Source organism: Mixophyes fleayi, chromosome 11 (genome assembly GCF_038048845.1).
Source record: "Mixophyes fleayi isolate aMixFle1 chromosome 11, aMixFle1.hap1, whole genome shotgun sequence".
Classification (NCBI taxonomy): Eukaryota; Metazoa; Chordata; class Amphibia; order Anura; family Limnodynastidae; genus Mixophyes; species Mixophyes fleayi.
The window spans coordinates 29,379,037-29,399,056 of NC_134412.1; the positions used below are offsets into that span (position 1 = coordinate 29,379,037).

General features: G+C 38.6%; 1 protein-coding gene across 1 annotated transcript in view; it reads right to left on the reverse strand.

Moving 5' to 3' along the window:
* Positions 1 to 117: 117 nt before the first annotated feature.
* HSPBP1 (HSPA (Hsp70) binding protein 1) overlaps positions 118 to 20,020 on the reverse strand; it is a 33,447-nt gene continuing 13,544 nt past the window's right edge. Inside the window, exons 3-8 of the mRNA XM_075191511.1 lie at positions 10,978 to 11,161; positions 10,024 to 10,248; positions 9,368 to 9,523; positions 8,087 to 8,183; positions 5,548 to 5,659; positions 118 to 532 (exon numbers count right to left, since the gene is read on the reverse strand). Coding sequence (XP_075047612.1) covers positions 455 to 532; positions 5,548 to 5,659; positions 8,087 to 8,183; positions 9,368 to 9,523; positions 10,024 to 10,248; positions 10,978 to 11,161 — 852 coding nt within the window. The 3' untranslated portion in view covers positions 118 to 454. The remainder of the gene's footprint in view (positions 533 to 5,547; positions 5,660 to 8,086; positions 8,184 to 9,367; positions 9,524 to 10,023; positions 10,249 to 10,977; positions 11,162 to 20,020) is intronic.

Genomic DNA, 20,020 nt, shown 5'->3' on the forward strand with positions numbered 1-20,020 from the left:
GTCATGAATTCTATAGGGGGATCATGCAGTGGGTTTATATGCAGTGTATGTCAGAGCAGTTACAATACATGGAAGAGTGGCTTGCATATAAAAATAAATACGACAACTTCCACAATATAACAGTAAGAGAGAATACTTTAAAAATAATGTGATCACAAATTACAGGTGTACAATGTGGGAGATTAGTGCAAATCAATCTCAAATTTAGCTCATGAGAGCACCAGAACTTGGCCTTCTTTTAATAACAAATGAATACTAGTTATATGAACAGGATATACGTAAATAGCCACAAGCAATTTCTTACTGAGAAACAGTCTCAGACTTCTCTTTTGAAACAAAGATTGTACGTGTCTGAAAATAACCATCTTAACAGTCTGTAAATGAACTCCATCTATAGATCTTGGTCATCTTGCCCCATCATGAAGCAACATTTGTGGGCACAGTCTCCATGCCATCATCGATCCATGCCATTGTCTTCAGGACTGTCCTGGAAACAGATCTTCAATAGGCGCTCACAATATTCCAGCTCTTCCTGAAATAATAATAATAATAAAAAAAAAAGAATATTTATAAGTGGTTTTTGAGGACAGACCGTAAACACCACACAAAGGCTCTGTTGGCAAGCTGATCTCTCTCTGCCAGCATATTTATTAACCCTTTTCTAGAAGCTACAAGAATTCCTGTAATATTCATGATATACATTCATATCCAGATTAGACCAATACAAGGAGAAAATATGTGCAGTGTGCCTTAAGGTCCAGCCCAGGATAACTGTCATGTAAGCTTGCATTCACTGAGCTTATACTATAGAGTTAGAGCTCCTTAGCGTACAGAGCAAAAAGTATTAATTCATTGGTTGCAAGCATATGGCCGCAAGTTATTCCAGGCTGAAAGTTACCATATTGCAAGCGGCTCAGCACTGCTGGCAGCCACTAATGAAGACCGCTAGTCAGTACCACTCTTTCTTTGTAGCTAGCAAAAGATGGGGGAAGAGGGGTGTTTCGCTGCACTATTGTTATAACTAATGACCACACATGGCACGTTCAGCACAGTCAGGAAATAATGAGTAGCTATAGCTGGGCTGCGGAGATATGCTCCGTGCTACCAAGACAAGAGGTTAAATGAGCTGGGCACATGCTAGGCATCACTGGTGGTTACATGGGCTAGCCATATGCCAAGCACCACAGGATGCTATGTGCCCTACTTTGGGTAAATATGTGAAACACTGATAATATATGCTGGGTATTACTGAGTTAGTGTGTCAAGTACTGATGCAACTTACTAGGTAAATTTGTTGGGTGTTGCTGAAAACATTTTTTTTTTAATTAACTAACATTTAAGTGTTTATAATGTGGATTATCAATTTAAAATAGGATCCTTTTATAAAGATTGGTGAATAATAGAACTTAAATATCACATTGGTTAAGAATATATAGGAATATATATATATATATATATATATATATATATATATACACATATACACACACACACACATACATACATACATATAATGTATGAAGTTTATTCAGTTATTTTACAATACTATCTGTCCCTGGAAACTAATAAACATTGTTCCATTTGGAAGTTTAAACTAAATAGAATTTAAATCTATAGAATTATTTTATAGTGGTCTATACTGTTATAATTTATATAAAAATAAAACTTAAACCATATTTTAAGATCCCACCATAGTAGTAACAATGGTTAATGTGCTAATTAGTATGTAGACAATTGACACATGTACTGTGAGTAACCAAAAGGTTTAAGCTAGTTAAAAATAAGCCATCTCTGAGAAAACTACACATCAATAGTGGAGAAATGCATCAGTTGGAACCGTGAACACAGGACTTGACTATAATTCTACTGATGGGATTGACCGACTTCAAGAGAGATCACAATCTCAGTTGGATTCCACCATCAATATTGCACATTTCCCCTTTTTATGAAGACTGGAGGGGGGTGAGATCGATATATCGGAGAGAGAAAAGTTTAAATTGCAGAAAAGTGATTCGGTATGTAGCTCTAGCAGGCGGAGCTAAAAGCCTCTTGCAGGACTTCATTATTCATTTTTATTTATAAGGCGCCACAAGGCGTCCGCAGCGCCCTACAGAGACAAACAAATTACAATACAATGGGAGACAGTACAGTAAACAGTAAGCACTCACTTCATGAGTCAGATGTACTGAGTATGATCTATATCTCCAGGTTGTTATACCGACGGCTGTATCATATGAATGATCGTGATCCACATAATAGTGTGGGGTATATCATACAAGGAATGTGCGGAATTTAATAGATACAACAGTATCTTGTAGTGGGGGCTAATCCAGTGATCTCTTATTATCAAAAATTACGGATTACGCAATTAATTATTCTCTATAAGACCTTTTTTTCCCTGTGCACTATAGGTGATTTCAACATAATTTAAGACCAAAATTAGTCCGGATTAATGGTTTGGTGGAGTATGATTTGATATTTTCTTTTTAATTTTTTGCTTTATATATTAATGGTTATACCAATAAATTGTATCATATATTTTAAATCTACGGTGGTATTTATTAAATAGGATCCATTTGCGCTTGTTTTTGTTTTCTTCCATTAAAATTGAAGTTGATGCAGCACAACTTATATAAATAAGCAGCAATTATTTGCTAAGTATATTAATTGTTATTTGAAACGGTTTTGTATCTATACTGTAGAAGGTATAGACTGCTATAGTCAGCGCCAGGTGTTTCTGCCCGTTTGGGTTTAGAATTGTAGAAATCTCTTATTTAAAATAGCTACTGCTCCAGTAACATTCATTAACAGAATATTTTGAGAACTGAAAATATTTGAGACATTTTATTTTATTTGAGATGATTGCTGGGGAGGATTTTGTCTCCTACGCATAGAAGGCTTCTAGTCTACTCTAGATTTCATAGGTTAGAAATAAGAATAGCAGTATAAATGCAATGTCAAATATTTCTAATTCTGTCAAATTAAATGAAACAGAATAGACTTGATGGATAGTAATCAATGCATGATGTCATCCACACTGCCACTATTACAATGGCAAGTGTGAAGTTCCCATGGTCCAAATTGCTGAAGACAAGTTTTAACATTGTAGAAGATGGCAAAGAGATCAAACATGAGAGAAAAGTTTATTCTGGTATAATATAAATAAGTGACACAACAAACAGGAAAGCTGTTAAATACCTATTTTACAGACAAAAGCAGACCCTTTTTATAGCAACAGATGGATCTCTTTCATTTGTATCCATCTCCTCTACAGTGGGTAACAGTACATGTGTGTTCTACTAGAGGTAATAACCGCTAGGCACTTTATGGCTTACTGCAAGCAAGATAGAGATATATATATATATATATATATATATATGTGTGACACAGGCACACTTCATGTGATGCACACATGGACAACTTCTTCCTTCTACTCTGCTTATTATTGTCAGGATGAAGAAGTAATTCATAAAAAAAGTGGCACACACTTTCCTTTTGACCTCCAACGCTAAAACAGAGGCCAGCTCCCTAGACACCAGCCACTGTCTGGCGTTGGTCACACACATAAAAGAAAGAGAGACAGGTTTAAGTACTTTACACCCCTCCCACAGCCTTAGCTTGATGGATAGATGACACACCCACTTTGCTTTTAAAATGGAGTTCCCTTTTGATTAGCATCAGTGCAGACCCACCCTGTCAGCCTGCTGCTAGCGGTGGAAAGAGATGCCTTTACACCACTTTAACATATGCAAATTAAATTAGACTTTTTATTATCATTTTGTCACACATAGGTCCTCCGCCTTTATGTCTTTAACTTGGGTGCATTACTGTAAAAATGTGTAACTCCTCTTTTAGCTGATCCCATAGACAATATCGGATATACCGAGCGCAGACTTATTGCTATGCAGCTGGTACCATATATAGTATGGGATATACAGAGTGTGGGCTTAGTTTTTCTCTGATCCTCTTTTAGAAGCCTGTGGAAAACCACTCCCTTTGTCACAATATATACACACATACACACACACACACTTGCTTGAGTGCTAGTCCTAGTGATCACAGTATCTAAATTTAAGATTTCAGCTCCATACCAAATGCTGGTGAAATGAGAATGGAGAAAAAGAGAAATGAAGAGGCACAAAAACCAGTTGTTTTCACATTAGTCAGATAGCTAATTAACAGTTTGGATTTAATTGCAGAGTGCAAGAAAACAATTAGCTGGGCTTATGCAAATTACTAACCTTAAAAATACAAATTGAAATTTAACAAGTAAATGAGCCATTATTAGAAGGATACCCTATAAGGGTATAATTTAGTTGTGCTAAATTACCCATACAATAGGGGTGTCATCATACAGCACATCTCTGAAAAACCTCATGTTCTTAGCAGTGAAGCTAAGGGAAAACATATCATTATTTCATCCACTGTTGATGCAACGCTCTTTTCAGCAACGGGACATTAAAGAAATGATACCGCTACCAGAACATCTGCAGCAGTTACCATCCAGAGAAGAGTGCAGAGTATTGCTAATGCACACAGCTTGCTTTAGCTGGCTACTGGGTATATTTATGTATCCAGCAAAATATTACTGTGTGGGTCCTCACTGGCAGGAGCCCTTCCAACACAGAGACAAGATGCTGGAGTGACGAAAAACAGATTTGCTAAACACTAGACGGCAAATTCAGTTCAGCTTGTGGTGTCATCGATGTTCAGAAGCGCATATTGCTGCCTATTACGGTAAGAAATCTCTGCTTATTTATCTGCGCACCTTTACGGACGCGGAGGGGGGGGGGGGAATTAGCGGAGATTTCAGTAACATCATCAAGGCATTAGGTCTCCTTGGACTGTTCTGGAAATACAATGTCGACAACTTGCGCCAAATTGAATGTCCCTGTTAGTTGGCTTGGTGGTATTAGAAACTTGCATAAAGGAATGATGGCACTATGACATCAGTCATTACATCACAGGTATGTGAATTTCACCTTAAATCATTAAATCTGCCCACCTTTTAGTATATGGATAGCTGGATAGGTCACCAACACTAGGGGCTAGATTTACTAAGCTGCGGGTTTGAAAAAGTGTGGATATTGCCTATAGCAACCAATCAGATTCTAGCTGTCATTTTGCAGAAGGTACTAAATAAATGAAAGCTAGAATCTGATTGGTTGCTATAGGCAACATACCCACTTTTTCAAACCCGCAGCTTAGTAAATCTAGCCCTAGGAGTGAGTGAAAAGTGAACCAACTCTGTGGTACCCCTGTATAAATCGATTTCTATAGGAGATGGGGCTGCTTTGGGTTCGCTGTCCTCTATTGCCTGCAGAACATACATAATAAGGCTATAACCAATGTATCTTGGATGTTGCAGAACTTCTCACGGACACGATATGACAGGACAATGAATGAGCGCATGCAAATGGGAAGTTGATGTGTTACTGTGATTACACCCTATTCCTGGCTAAGTATCTATTCGTACAAGAATAAAAAAAAGCATGTTAGCTAAGGCTAGAAATGTTTCAAAAATATGTGATTGCGGGCAGACTTTACTTGAAACTCTTCCTGCTTCTGGATCAGGAGACTACGCTCTTTGAGCAATTCTTCAAAGGCTAATTCAGGAGCCCGACATTCAGCTACACCTTGTGGGAAATCTGTCACCAAACTGGGAAGAAGGAAAAAGAAAAAAGTTATTTTCAGCTCAGCGACCATATTATCACAATGAGTAAATAAACAGGAAGAGCAGCTTGCAGGTTACATAGGTTAAGACGCATAAAGAATATCACTGCTTCTTTGTTTTCAACAACTCCTGAGAAAACAGTCAATAAGTGTATATTTATTTGCATCATAACAAGTAATACCTTTGTTCGCTGTACATCCTAAAAGAGTCTGTTAATGTCACTATACATATACCGAATACAGGAGCATATCATAGATTATAAAGTTTACACAGGTAGGTTATCCACAATGGGCTGGTTCACACAAATACGCTGGGAAATGGGGCAAAGATGCATGAAAAATAAAAAGTTTAAAACACTTTTTCCATGCACTGCGCTTTCACCAATACATTCTACTGGTTGAATGAGAAATAAGTTGCACTATCATTTTATACACCACGGGTCCAAGTCATTAAGGAGAGCCAAGCATAAAAAAAATGAGTAACTTTGAACCTGGGCAAAACCACGTTGCATTGGAGGGGAGGTAAATTTAAAATGTGCGGACAGATTTATATTTGGGTTCGGGCATGTTCTAGATCAACTTTAAATTTCAGTGTAAACATAAAGCTACCAAGTATTTGTGTGCGAGATGAAAAAAATAGCTAGTATTTAACTTATGTGTAAAATAATAAACTAATTTGCACCCCTTGCTCTGTAATATGGTTTGTCCCGGAGAACATTTACTCCTTTTTTTTGCCTTACTTTCCTTAATTGACTTGGGCCCAACAACATTAAAATGTTAGAATGTAAAAGTGGTTGGAATAAGCCTGCAAGGAACCATGCTAAACTGAATGTACTATTTGCACGTTAGTGAAAAGCACAGAGCTTATAGATGTGAGCGAGTCATAAAGAAGCAACTTCATCTAGATAACTGGGAAGTGCTGCAATAGCTTCTTATTACAAATCTGCAGAAGAGAAAAACATACCACACAAACATGGAACAGACTAGAAAGGTCACGTTAACCAAATCGGACACATGCATGTGAAAATGTTTAACAAGGACAACCTTGAAAACTGTATAACTTGTAATCAGATCATTTAGATAGGAGCCAGAGAACATGTGCTATATAAAGTATGGCAAAACACAAAAAAGGGGGGAATTCAATTATCCGCAATGTTCCTCAGAACATCATGTCCGCTGGACTATTACAGAAATCTCTCATTTTTTCCTCGCACCTAAAAAATGAGCGGAAACTTTACCGTAGCAATGGTAAAAATGCGCAGCGGCAATGTTCCTCAATTGAATTCCCCCAAAAGAGTCATATTTTCTGCAAGAATTAACTTTTTTTTTTTTTTTTTTTTTTTAAAAGCTCCAAATTTACTTGGTGGGAGGTACATACTACACAACAGCTATGAGGAAAATGTAATGGATTAAAATAAAGTTTCCCTTAAACATGTTGTCCAACTCCCCACATGAAGACAAAAGCCCGATTATGCCTCAGCTTAGTGTTGTGGACTCAATATGTCCATGACTCCTAAACGGTGTGAACAGATTGTAGTACTTGTGGGTTCCTCCATAGCGGAGACCACTCTATGTAAAGAATTTTAAAATCATAATTGTCAAGTCCGCTTACTAACAAACAGTAATAAAACTGTATATAAAGCTCTCACAGACAGGGTTCTCTCAGCCCTATGTTTTGTGTCTATCTATCTACCACATTTGCTCCCGTGAATTCTTTGTGTGACCTCTATGCTCATTGTTTACTCATACACTTGGAATTCACACTTGTTTATGTGCTGCCTGTAATTGCTCGAGAATAACACATACTTGGGTTCTGTACCATACTTCTGTTATTATACTAAATTGTATTTGTTTCTATTCTTATGTGTTTCCATGTTGTGTTATATTCATGTACCTGTATGCCGACTGTCCGATGCAGTGGCATCTGTAGCACCTTATAAATAAAAGATGATGACTGGGTATTAAAAATTAGAGTTTACCTCTGTTGTCCACCTGTAAAGGTAGCAAGACACTTGTGGGACCCATTAGACGCCAAGCAATGGGTCGTGGAATGGCTTCAGAATGGTCAGGAAAGCACTCGGCCACGATGCAACATCTCAGATTTCCCTCGCGGTGATGACCGGCGGCACATTGCTTAGAAATTAATCTGGCCCCGGGTGTGTTATGTAACCAGAATCTGCATTGAACCCGCAACGACAGTTACTAATAAGTTACAGGAAGCTTCCTCTCCGTTTCTGGAAGTCCAGGAAGCCTGCTGACTACAACTACAGTGCCAGTGCAACTATGGCACAGTACAACTGCACGATAGCAATCAGGTGATTTAGGATTCAAGCCCCCCCTCCCCAATAATAGATAGAATACATTTGGACTGGAGAACTCCATAGAACAATCAGGAACACATAGTGCACCTTACCTGCACAGGGCACAGAGAACATGTTCGTGGAAAGGACTATGTTCTGTGCGAAGCAAAGATACCAGCTGCTGGATCATCCCCATGGAACACAGGGTACCTGCAAATAAGACCTGGTTACAGTTTCACTAAATGTTATCTTGTGGCTTTCACTATACTGTTAGCATTCTTAATAACTGGGAGGGAAGGTGCCCTGGATGAAACAGTAATCTAGATAAAAGTGTAGACAATCAGACTTTCACATGTAACTACAATATTCCGTATGGTAATGAAGCTATTTAGATTTCTGTTTTCTCAAACAATCATATATGTTTAGGCATAGGAATATAAATTATTCCATCACAGCGGCTGAAGCAACATACATACATACAACATACAACACGTACCATCAGCTATAGGTACATCAGTTACACGTGCAATCAATTATTACATGTTTGTGTTAGCAGCTTATTGTTTGCTGTTCCATTGGTTGCAATCCACGATTTGTCTGTTGCATCTTACCCACAACTGTAGATCGGTGGGCTGACCATGTATTTAAATAGACATTTTTTTAGATTGTTCAAGTTCAGACAAGCTTCATGTTACTAAATCCACATTCAACAAGACGACTGATCTTGGCAAGTTCATTAACATAAGCTAAATACGTTATTATCAGTAAATCTTCGGACAGCTCACGTTGCGGGTAAGATTTCCACAGGAGCTCGCTCTGGCAATATACAACCAGAGAATATAAGGCAATACACACCTGTCTTATTAATCTTGTTTGAAGTTTTAATATTGCGATACTCAATGCGGGTGTAAGAAAAACATACCACTCTCTCTGCACTGAATGCTAACATTTAGCTACATTTTAATCAAAGCATTGCTGGATATGTGTGCAACGTTTAATAGTAGAAAAGTGCACTCACACTATAATGTTGTTATATTTGTTTAAAATTACAGGTACCAACAAAACCGGCCCAGCTGTCATTTGGATGAACTACACAAAAAGGTAGTCAAAGACACCTGTTCCTTTAATTCTGCATAGGTCACTTGCCTCTTTATGTACTGTCTTCAGTAACATTACCACCTACAGGCTATAAGAAGGTACTACACTCTAGAAAAATGAATGTTAGTATCTACGCATAATATTTGCTCAATGCAAGTCACACTTATGAGAGTAGCATTTTCAGCAAAACATTTCTATTAGTTGGTGGGAGAGGTGTGTGTTGGGATGTTTGTACAAAAGACTAGAGGAGAGGAGTAGTTGGGAATAATAAATACATTTTTTTTTTTTTTTTTTACCTTTATGTTCTGGGTGGCTAGTCAGTATGTTCTGCAGTAAGAAAGCAGATTTTATTTTTAGGTTCAATATATCACTCTGCATGGCACGCATCAGCACAGAAAAACCATCCATCTTCAAGAACTCAGACAGTCCTGCTTCCTGCTCCCGCACCAGGCCTGTGCAACACAATAAAGCAGTTTAGTAAGAAGAGTCCTGGGGGTATATTTACTAAACTGCTGGTTTGAAAAAGTGGAGGTGTTGCCTATAGCAACCAGATTCTGTTATTTATTTAGTACATTCTACAAAATGACAGCTAGAATCTGATTCGTTGCTATAGGCAACATCTCCACTTTTCCAAATCTGTAGTTTAGTAACTATACCTCCTGGTCATGTCTGACATTGTTACACTTAAAGACATAAAATGTATTGGTTTTTTTTTTCTCCTATCAAAAGTATAGTTATGCAAGATAAACATACAAGAAATATATTAACTCACCACACTAAATATAGACAACACAAAACATTCACTACATGTAATATTCCAGGAACCCTGTAGAATGCCTTAAAATCTACAACAAATAGTGGCTCCAATCAGGAATTTTCTTACATCAATACAGTCTTTTCACTTCAACCAATGAAATAAGTTTCAGAATAAAAGAAAAGAAGTCAGACTTACACGAAATTGCGAAAAGGGCCTTTATTCTGACAGTTTCACAGCTGTCAAAATTCAACAGCTGCAAGTGTTTGTTTATAGCGCCGAGAGACAGCGCGGTCTCCTGAACGAAGGGCACATTCTGACTGCAAATGCCAATCAGGTCAGCGGCTCTCCAGCGCAGATTGGCCTCTGGGCAACTCAAATAACGATTCAACAGCAGCTCCATCCCACCGAGCTTGCAGAAATCTAAGAAGATGGAAGGATCTCATTGAAAAGAAAAACATGCACGGTAGAAGAGGTATCACTGCATGTCATGTCCATCAACTACTATGGTGTTAGTAACATCAACAGAGTATTTACCAAGGATACTTATAAATACACCAACCCTCTCATTCAATTGTTTCATAGCTTTGTTGTGCCTTTGTTTCCCTGAAATACCGACTGTATCAGAAACAGAAGTTAGATGCAGCTTATACTAGCAAGTTCTTGGCTTCTGCGTGCAACATATTTTCTTAAGCAGTTAATTTTTTTGTAAATCCTCTCAAGCGCCACCAATAGGCCGTGTTTTTAGATTTTCCTCATCTGGCCTTATCTGTGTAGAGTTTCTATGGTCTCCCTGTTCTTGCGAGAGTTTCCTCCGGGTGCTCCTGGATCCTCCCACACTCCAAAAAACATACTGGTAGGTTAATTGGCTGCTATCAAATTGACCCTAGTCTGTCTGTGTCTGTGTGTGTGTTAGGGAATTTAGACTGTAAGCTCCAATGGGACAGAGACTGATGTAAGTGAGTTCTCTGTACAGCACTGCGCAATTAGTGATGCTATATAAATATCTGATAATGATGATCTTTAAAGGAGTCTGATTGGCCCACTAGTTATATCTGAGGTCACACAAGGATATCCTGAAAATAGAGTTGAGAAACTGGAAAAGGACAAACCATTTATTCTTACTGTAATTTGCGGCGATCACTAACTTACCAGCTGCATTATCAAGGTTTTCACAAAGGTCTGCAAGCAGCTCCAGTGCTTGCTTCTTGCGCTCCTCTCCATCGTCATCGTTTGTCTCAGCGTTTAACTCCTTCAGACAATCCTTCATTTGCTGCACTTCATCTACTTGGCCTGCAAAGGCGCTGCTCATGGCCTGCTGAAGCCAGTGCCGCCTCTAGCAAAGGGGAAAAGAAGAGACATCGTAAGATTTCATATGATGATAGAGGAAGGCCAGATTTGATCTAACAAAGGTGTGGTTGTATATGCAGGCTCTATTCAATGTATGGAAACTGAGCACTTTGTAAAATAGCAGACTGTACAAAAAAAAAAAAAAAAGCTGTACTACCAACTAAAATGGGGAACATTTTCGTTCCCCACTTTAAAATGGCTGCAGAATGTGGTGAGGGGACAGACCAATTAGAAGTTATAAATGTTCATCATTGGGACTTCCTGCGCACACACCCCTCCAAAGTGTCCCCCAGCCCTTGGTTTCAGCTGAGGCCACCACAAAGACCTTTGGAAAAATCTGCATAGAGAAACCTCTGGGGCAGACGCGGAACTATAATGCTCCAGGTGGCAGTGCAGCATTAATGGTGATCACATGACCATAGTAAGGATTATTTACAGAGAGCAGTGCTTTTTTGCGTATTTAGGAGCGTGATTGATGGATTTTGAGGCCAAGATGGCAGAATGTGCTGTGCTGAAGAGGTTCACACCTTCTAATAGGAAGAGCCGGGCATTTAAAACATCTTGGGCCCGAGTCATTAAAAAAAAAAAAAAAAAGGAGTAAATGTTCTCTGGGACAAATCATGTTACAATGCAAGGGGTGCAAATGAGTTTATTAATTTGCACTTAAGGAAAATACTGGCTGTTTTTGTCATCTAGCACACACACATACTTTATTTTTGCACTGAAATTTAAAGTTGATCTAGAACATGCTGTACCCGTACTATAAATCTTTCCCCACATTTTAAATTTATCTCCCCCTCCAATGTAACGTGGTTTTGCCAAGGCGCAAAGTTACTCCTTTTTTATGCTGTACTCTCCTTGATGACTCATTCCCCTTGACTTCTCTGGAAGGCCAGGAGGTTTGGAACATGCAGCCTCTATCTAAAGTAATACAAAAGGACTTTGCATCTTCCAAATACACTTTTCCAGAAAAGCTCATTTCTACGTAAACTTTGATTGATATAACAACAACCTTTAAAGTTTACACTCATTTATGACAAAAAAATTTAAGACAAAAGGACTGCTTGGTTTAGTTTTATTTCTAAAAGAAAAAATGTACACTGTAAAATGAAAGGTCGGCCCTAATGTCAGTATAGGCTGTTTTTGATGCAACGCTTTTATGGCTTATGGTTATCAATGTGCGCATTTTCCACTCTGCTAATTCACAAATTAAAGGACATTCCCCGTTTACGGGGGCGTTTCCAAAGACTGTGAAGTGAATGTGCACCCTGAAATACATTTAGGATAATTAAGCTTTTTCCACCTTCTACATTTTCCTTAATATTGTGCACACAGTTACTAGCAAGATTGCTGGAAGGTGTGTATTTGGGAGTACATCTCTTTATAACATGCATATTTTTATTGGAAGAGCATTATCCAAGGTTGAAGTATATATTTCACTTACTGTAAATGACACAGGGATATTTGAAGTTACAGTAGAGTTAGATAGCTTTGTTTGAACACCAGCAGATAACTAAACACATTCTACGCTATGAATAATACAGAAACTATATGAAGATGATCCTGTGCTTTGGTACAGTATGTAGAGCTTAAAGATAGACTATTAAAGCATTGTGTAAGGGTCTTTAATGCGGCATTTCCCTCCTAGACTCAGAAGTGATCAGAAAGCGGCATTACAGCACAGGGCTACTCCCTGTAAAAACTGCACACAAAAAAAAAATGCTTAGTGCTTTCAGGCCTGTAAACATAAAAGTACCCTGCTTTTTATCACTACCATCTGAAACCAGAAAATTGAAGTACTTCTGCAGGGCAAACACTTTCCTGGTCTCCATCTGTTTAAGATCACAGAGTAGCAAGCAAAGTGTCAAACCCAGTAAGGGCACTTATCTGTACTCCTGGTAACATACTTTAATATGACATAATGCTACTGCAATAGAGCAGAAAGAAGCAGATGCCAGAGGGCTAGTTTAGTGTTTCGCTATGCAGTGGAGGGGTGTGTACTGACCACAAGTGAATGAAAATTATGAACTGATACAACTCAAAAAGGATCACGTTTGGAGTGTCAATTTCTTTTATTCTCTGTTACATTGAATTCACCAATAGCACTGATTATACAAACATTGATAATTATACAGACAACGGCATATGGCTTAAGAAGGAGTCTATAAAAGTTACTCTCTTCATTAAAGTTACTAGTAATATTAAACAACAAGTAAAGCGACTATTTTAAAGTAATATACAACAAGCCAGCAGTTCATTAAGCTAAATAATCGTATCTAAAATAACAGACGCGACGTATACACCTTTAAGTACACCCGGCATCTACACACAGTGAAAGCAGCCATTATGTGGGCTGAACCTATATTCTGGTGTATGTCATCTATTAATTCACTAGGAAAAGGTGCCTCAGTGATGTCACTGCTTTCCAGTGCACCGATAGGCTGCTTTATCAAGTACACTAGTCCATCCCACAAACGGCTGTCTAGATTGCGTACAGGGATAAGTGCACTCAATGGATAGTTACCATGGATAGAAAAAAAAAAAAAAAAGAAGAGCTCAGACCCTCATAGGCAGAGCAGAACCAGAGCCTGACAGGCTGCCAGTATCTTAGTAGAACAGCTCTGCAAAGTCGAAATACACAGCATGCTCTGCTAATGGAGTTTTCTGTCCAGTATTGCCACCCTTTAGGCCATTGGCTAAAGCACACTAAACATGGAACAATCCTGATGCTCAGCCCATGAGCCAAGTACAAAGACCATGGACAAATCTGGATGAAATCCAGCAGAGAGGCCAGATGATGATTTCTGGTGTCACTGAGGACTGCTAGTGCGGTCGGAAGATAACTGTGCACACAGCACATTGGTAGCGGTCACCATACAACCACCAAGTCCAATAATAATCTTATTGATTTTGAAAATGTTGGACCTGACAATCACCTGTGTTATTGAAGTGTGCGTCTCCAGCACAAGAGATGCAAGACATCTGTATCTGCAGGAATTAAACACACCAACACATTTACAAAGAAGAAAAAAAAAAAAAAAACTAAACACAAGCCAATTCAAACCCCTGCAGTGGAACCAGAAAACGTTAAATAGTGCATTTTTCTGTAAACGGTTTATGACCAATGCACCGATTATTATCCACATTTACATAGCACCTGCATACCCTACAGCACTTATAATGAGGAATACACACATGTAGAAGAAAGACTGATTATTAAAGCAGTAAGTGGATCCTGCTGATAACCTTACAATCCATGTAAATAATGTTTAGACACATAAAACACAATGTTGTATTGTAAGACTAATGTATAGCACAGCAATACACCAGTTAACTACTTGTACTCCCTACCTTACAGAAGTACAAACTTACAGGTTGCCTTTTTATGGGTTCAGTATGTAATTTACGTTTAAACCTTTTTATAACCAGCTGCAGCAAGAGTGACATCTGCAGGACCATTAGTCTGTGACTAAAAGCTCTCCATGGTTAGAAACATAATAAAACAAAGATACAAGATTGAACTTTTATCAAACGCCCAGTCTGCCATTGCTAGAATCACTTCAAACTCTAAACTCTATCATATCTTTCCATATGACAGACACATAGCATATTGTAAGAATAGGTCTTTATTTACGCCAGTTATCCAACTGTAAATCATCAGAACACCTACTATCAAGCCCATTAACATTTACTGATTAATCTGGGATGTGTCACTTTTAACTTCCAAGAACCCAATGATATTCAATTACATAATCCTTCTTTGCTATTGCAGTGGGTCTCCATTCACAATAAAACTGGGTAAACACTACAGAAAATGTCTCCCGACGCAATATCATTAATGATTTTACCAAGGACTGTAAAATACAAAAAAGTTCCCGATCAGCATGCGGATTCATGTGTACACACACTGAACACCTTTTACAAGATTAACCTTCAGATCTATGCTCTTCATATGTCAACCTTCAGATGAGAAGATTGTGACTCTGCACACGCCATAGAGATCTGCTTACACTGCTGGTCGCGAGTGCATACACACTGCAGGATTGGAACAACATGTTTCCATCGTTGAACGACATATTTGGATATTTGGAGTGATAATCGATCATCAGTGGAGTGTACACGCTAATGTGATATTGAGCCGCACTGTCGTTTATCGCGTGACTGGCCTCATAATCTGTAGTGTGTACCCAGCTTAACTATTAGCTCTTATAGTGTCTCTTACAATTCACCTATAATAAACTTAGAAAATCTTAATCTCATGGGGACTCTTTTTCAATATACCTAAACATTTTTCCACCTGGTAGCCTGGCAAAAACATGCATTTGTGGGGCACAGAATATTGTTTAACTGAGAAATCAATGGGTTGCTCACCGAAACCTCCTCCCCCCCCCCCCACTCACACACACATAGGGAAACCTGCTGTTCTCCCAGCATTATGGCCAATTGCTCATGTGGCTGGGAGAGATTTTGAAGATGGAATTGTTTCGTCTGTTGGAACAGAGACTGGGTACATGGTGGACAGAAAAGAGATCAAGCTCTCAATGTAGGGACCCAGATTTGATTGTTACTTAGGGAGAGCACAGAACTTAGTAAAGGGGATGTCTGTGTGTGTGTGTGTGCGCATGACCTTTAATATGGCAGCTTCTCTAAAAGATAATATGCAAAGAGATTTTTCCATATTTTGCAGATAGAGCAAGTGTTATAATGCTTTGTGTAGACTATACACTGTGTCATATTGCCCAGGGGAACTCACAAAGCACACATCATACTACTAACTCTGCATTCTTTGTTAAAGGTACAAACATTGCAGTTTAGTCCAAATGGAACACAGGTTACAAGCAAAAATATGTGACCATCCTAGATGGCCACTAAATAGGCAACATATTTATTGTTTTTAAGATAAAATTACTTTAAAACTGTCCTGTTTGTTATTCATTTGTCATTGTTTATCAACAAAAAAGTATTTAAACCGCATGTAAGGTTTTATTGCAAACATCAGGTTGCTATAGTGTCGAGACAGCAACGCAATTCAGGAGAGCGAGGATTATATCCTTATAACAGATTGCAGCTTTGCACTGTCAAAGACAAGTTGAAAAAAAAAAAAAATATATAAAAGGCAAATGGGATGTAGCACATGGATAAGAAGCAAAGCCACTGTAAACATAATTCCTGTTTAAAATCCAAATGGACTTTAGCCAAAATGGGTATTATGTTAATACCCCTTTTTGGCCAGAGTCCTGAACAGACTACCTAATGCAGACATGATTAATATTTAGAGAGTGCTACATATAACCTTGGAACATAGTTCTAATGTTAGGATTTCAAAGTTCCACCCTTGTTAAATACAAATAGCAGATGTGAAACAGTAGTCTACAGATCACTCCCTATAGTTCCAATCACCTTTAACCAAGTAATTGCCAGAGATTCCAATCTACCATACAATACAAATGCCTTACCAGGAATGGTCTACGTCTGGCACTGCAGATTTTGCCTAACTGAATCTCTCATGTAATGCTCACTACTAACCAAGTACCATAGTAGATGTAGTGTACCATAGCTGTTATAGGCTAAAGATTTCTTTATCTGGGGGTTAATTGATTTAGTATAGATTTGAAATTTAGGATTCAAGCCCTAATTTTGAAAGCTTGTCTCAATTATTGGGGTTACAAATCTGACTCCTTAAAACGGGTTTTCCTTTTTCATATCAGCTGGGTAATTTGTGTAACAATTTGGGAGCAAAAGGGAGGAGAGATTTGATGCAGCCAATAACCTTATCTGCCGGGCACGGTCCTCCAATCATAAGCCCACTGGCATTATAAGCAAGTGCGTCAAATCCCTTTCTCCTCCAGCTAAGGATTGACCAGCAGAAGTCCCAGCTGAGGCCAAGTAATGCAGCTGGGATGCAAACAGTAGGGTAAAATAAAATATATGTTACATGTTTCTTAGGTAAAGTCTATACTGCAGTGTATCCTCTTGCCAACAAGTGCTTTCTATAATAAGACATTTGACGTGTGTGTAGTTTATGCAGGACCCAACATCAGCACTGGGTTTCAAACATACAACCTGGAAACCTACTGGCAATAGGAGAATGACACAGCTTTAGGCAGGTTACCCTGCAGTACAGACAGAGGAGAACGAAACATGCTTAGCCAGAGAATCTCAAATAATTAAAAGAAGGCAAGTTATTTTTCATTGAGGTCCAATTATTTTTTCTCCCCTCCTGAAAATCTAGTGACTTGATATTTGTTGAAAAAAAATTATATATATAAATTTAGAATTGTTGCAAATGTACTGTGGATGTTACAAGTTTCTGCAGAAAAACAATATGCATTTTTTAATGTAGAATTAAAAAGCCAGCTGTGCATCTTAAAAACAAATTTTATTGATTTTTTTAAAACATACAAAACACAGTTCTTATGTGTTTTACAGGTTGTTAGTGAATTCTAGAACTACATAAAGACCACAGCTTATGTTGTTTTATCCAAGGTGACTTGATTAGAAACAAGCAATTCAGTTTACACACGGTTTGAACAGCATCATTTTGGGATAGCCACTTAATTCCGTGCCTACGTTGTATTTCCCCATGAAATTCCAGTTCCGTGTGCGATTTTATAGCATTTTTTTTTATAACACTGTTTTTATCTGTTCAAAAAAATATAACTGCAACAGTCTGATCTTTGGTTGTGATATTTAACATATTAAGGGGCATAGTCAATTAGCCGCGACGTTCGGATGAGCATTTTTTACGGTAATACGATACCACGCGAGTGCCTTCGCATCCGTTCTGGAGGTACGCCACACACACAATTGAATATGACCCTAAGAATTCTTCTACATGAAAGATCAACTATAAAGGTCTTAATTAGTAACAAGTAAACATTGTAAAAAATATGGTACAATACACCTGTGAGAACATAAAATATGTCACCATATTCACGAGTTATTATATGGTCCCAGAAAATGTAAGTTGCTACCAGTATCCTTATATGCAAAACAGTTTACACCGCATATAGTTATAATGTACCAGCTGATTATTCGGATACTGCAAAGCATTCAATAGATTTGTAACCATAAAAAGGCTTTAAGAGGAGGAGAATTTATAGTATAATATAATACTGCGTTCACATTGCCGACCCGGTAATATCCTGGGTATATGAACCTCCCACCCCGGCAAATTCCCTGGTTCACTCTAAACCCGGATCTACCTGGGTCAGCTTTGATTGGCTCCTCGTGATTTTTTTTTTTTTTAAACTTTCAATAGTTTTCGGTGAGACCAAGGTTGAAAAACCCAGGTCTCACAGTTCAGACTGGCATCTACTTGGGTCAGACCCTGGAATAACCCTTCACAAAACCCAGGTTTAATTCCCGGGTCATCTGACCCAGGTAGATGCAGGGAACCCCATTCACACCCAGCCTCGACCCGGTTTGCCGGACATTAACCCGGGTTCTGAGGCAGTGTGAACCTGGTATAAGAGAACTTCGCAATTCCTCTTTACACTCAAGTTGCAACACTTTCCTAATTCTAGAGTCAATGTTATCATCGTATTATAAATGGAAGTGAGTTATACTTTACCTCAGTCAGAATTCATGTGCATTACATAACAAATAATACATCCAACTGTATATTATAAAAGGATATTATAAGTAGAGATGGGCGGGCTCAGTTCCCCGAGAACCGAACCCAACCGAACTTTGCCTATCCGAGTACCGAGCTGAGTAGCTCGGTACTCTCCTGCCCGCTCGGAATCCAAATCGAGGCCGAACGTCATCATGACGTCGTTGGATCTCGGGGCTCGGTTCTCGCGATACTTGAAGATTATAAATACACGCCTCCACAGCAATCCATCGCCATTTGACAGAGGGAGAGAGCAGGGTGTAGTCACAGGCTGATTAGAGCAGGGACAGAGAATACAATATTCTGATTCCAATTGTGCTAACAAAAATCACTAGAGAAGAGAGGAGGATAGAGGTTTTTTTGGGTTGTTTTTTTTTTCAGTATTTGGCACTCAAAGTGCTTTTTGGGTATCCCCCATTATTTTGCCTAAATATTACTGGCTGTCAAAATTACTATCTGTCAGCAGTATCTACCAAATATTTTTAGCACTCCCCAGTGCTTTTGGGGTGTCCCCCATAATTGTGCATAAATATTTCTGGCTGTCAAAATTACTATCTGTCAGCAGTATCTACCAAATAATTTTTAGCACTACAAGTGCTTTGGGCTGAGAATGGATTCAAAGCAGTCCACATATGAGCAGAATCAGCAACCAGGTTCTGTCACCAGTCCTGATGTTAGTGTTCCCAGTACGTCATCTGGGCAAGGCGATGTCAAACTACACAGTGTTTTGAAATCAGTCCAAAAAACAACACAAAAAAAAAAAAAAAAAACATTTACTGTGTTGAAGCGAAAAAGAAGTGGTAAAAGTGAGCAAAAGTTAAGTGCCGATAAAAAAAATAATTACCAACATGCCATTCTACATACGCAGTGGCAAAGAGAGAATGAGGCCTTCACCTTTGGCTATTAGTGGCAGATCCCAAAAAGTTACAGAGCATACAATTGGTGCACAACTACTGTTACACGTCAAAGCCGAGCTGCAAGATAACAGTAAGGCATTAGAGGATAATGTTTGCTCTGATTCACAAATGACACCAATCCCTGTGGAAAGTCCATCCAACAGTGGGATGTCTAATCGTGAGCATTCTGCTGATGTGTGCCTTAATAGCTCGAGTGTAGCCGGTGATACCCAAATTGAGGATGCCACTTTGGAATTAGAAGAGGATGAGGGGGAGATTTGTGTAGGCGATGAGGGCGCTAATGAGGATGTTGATGAGGATGAGGTTGTTTGTG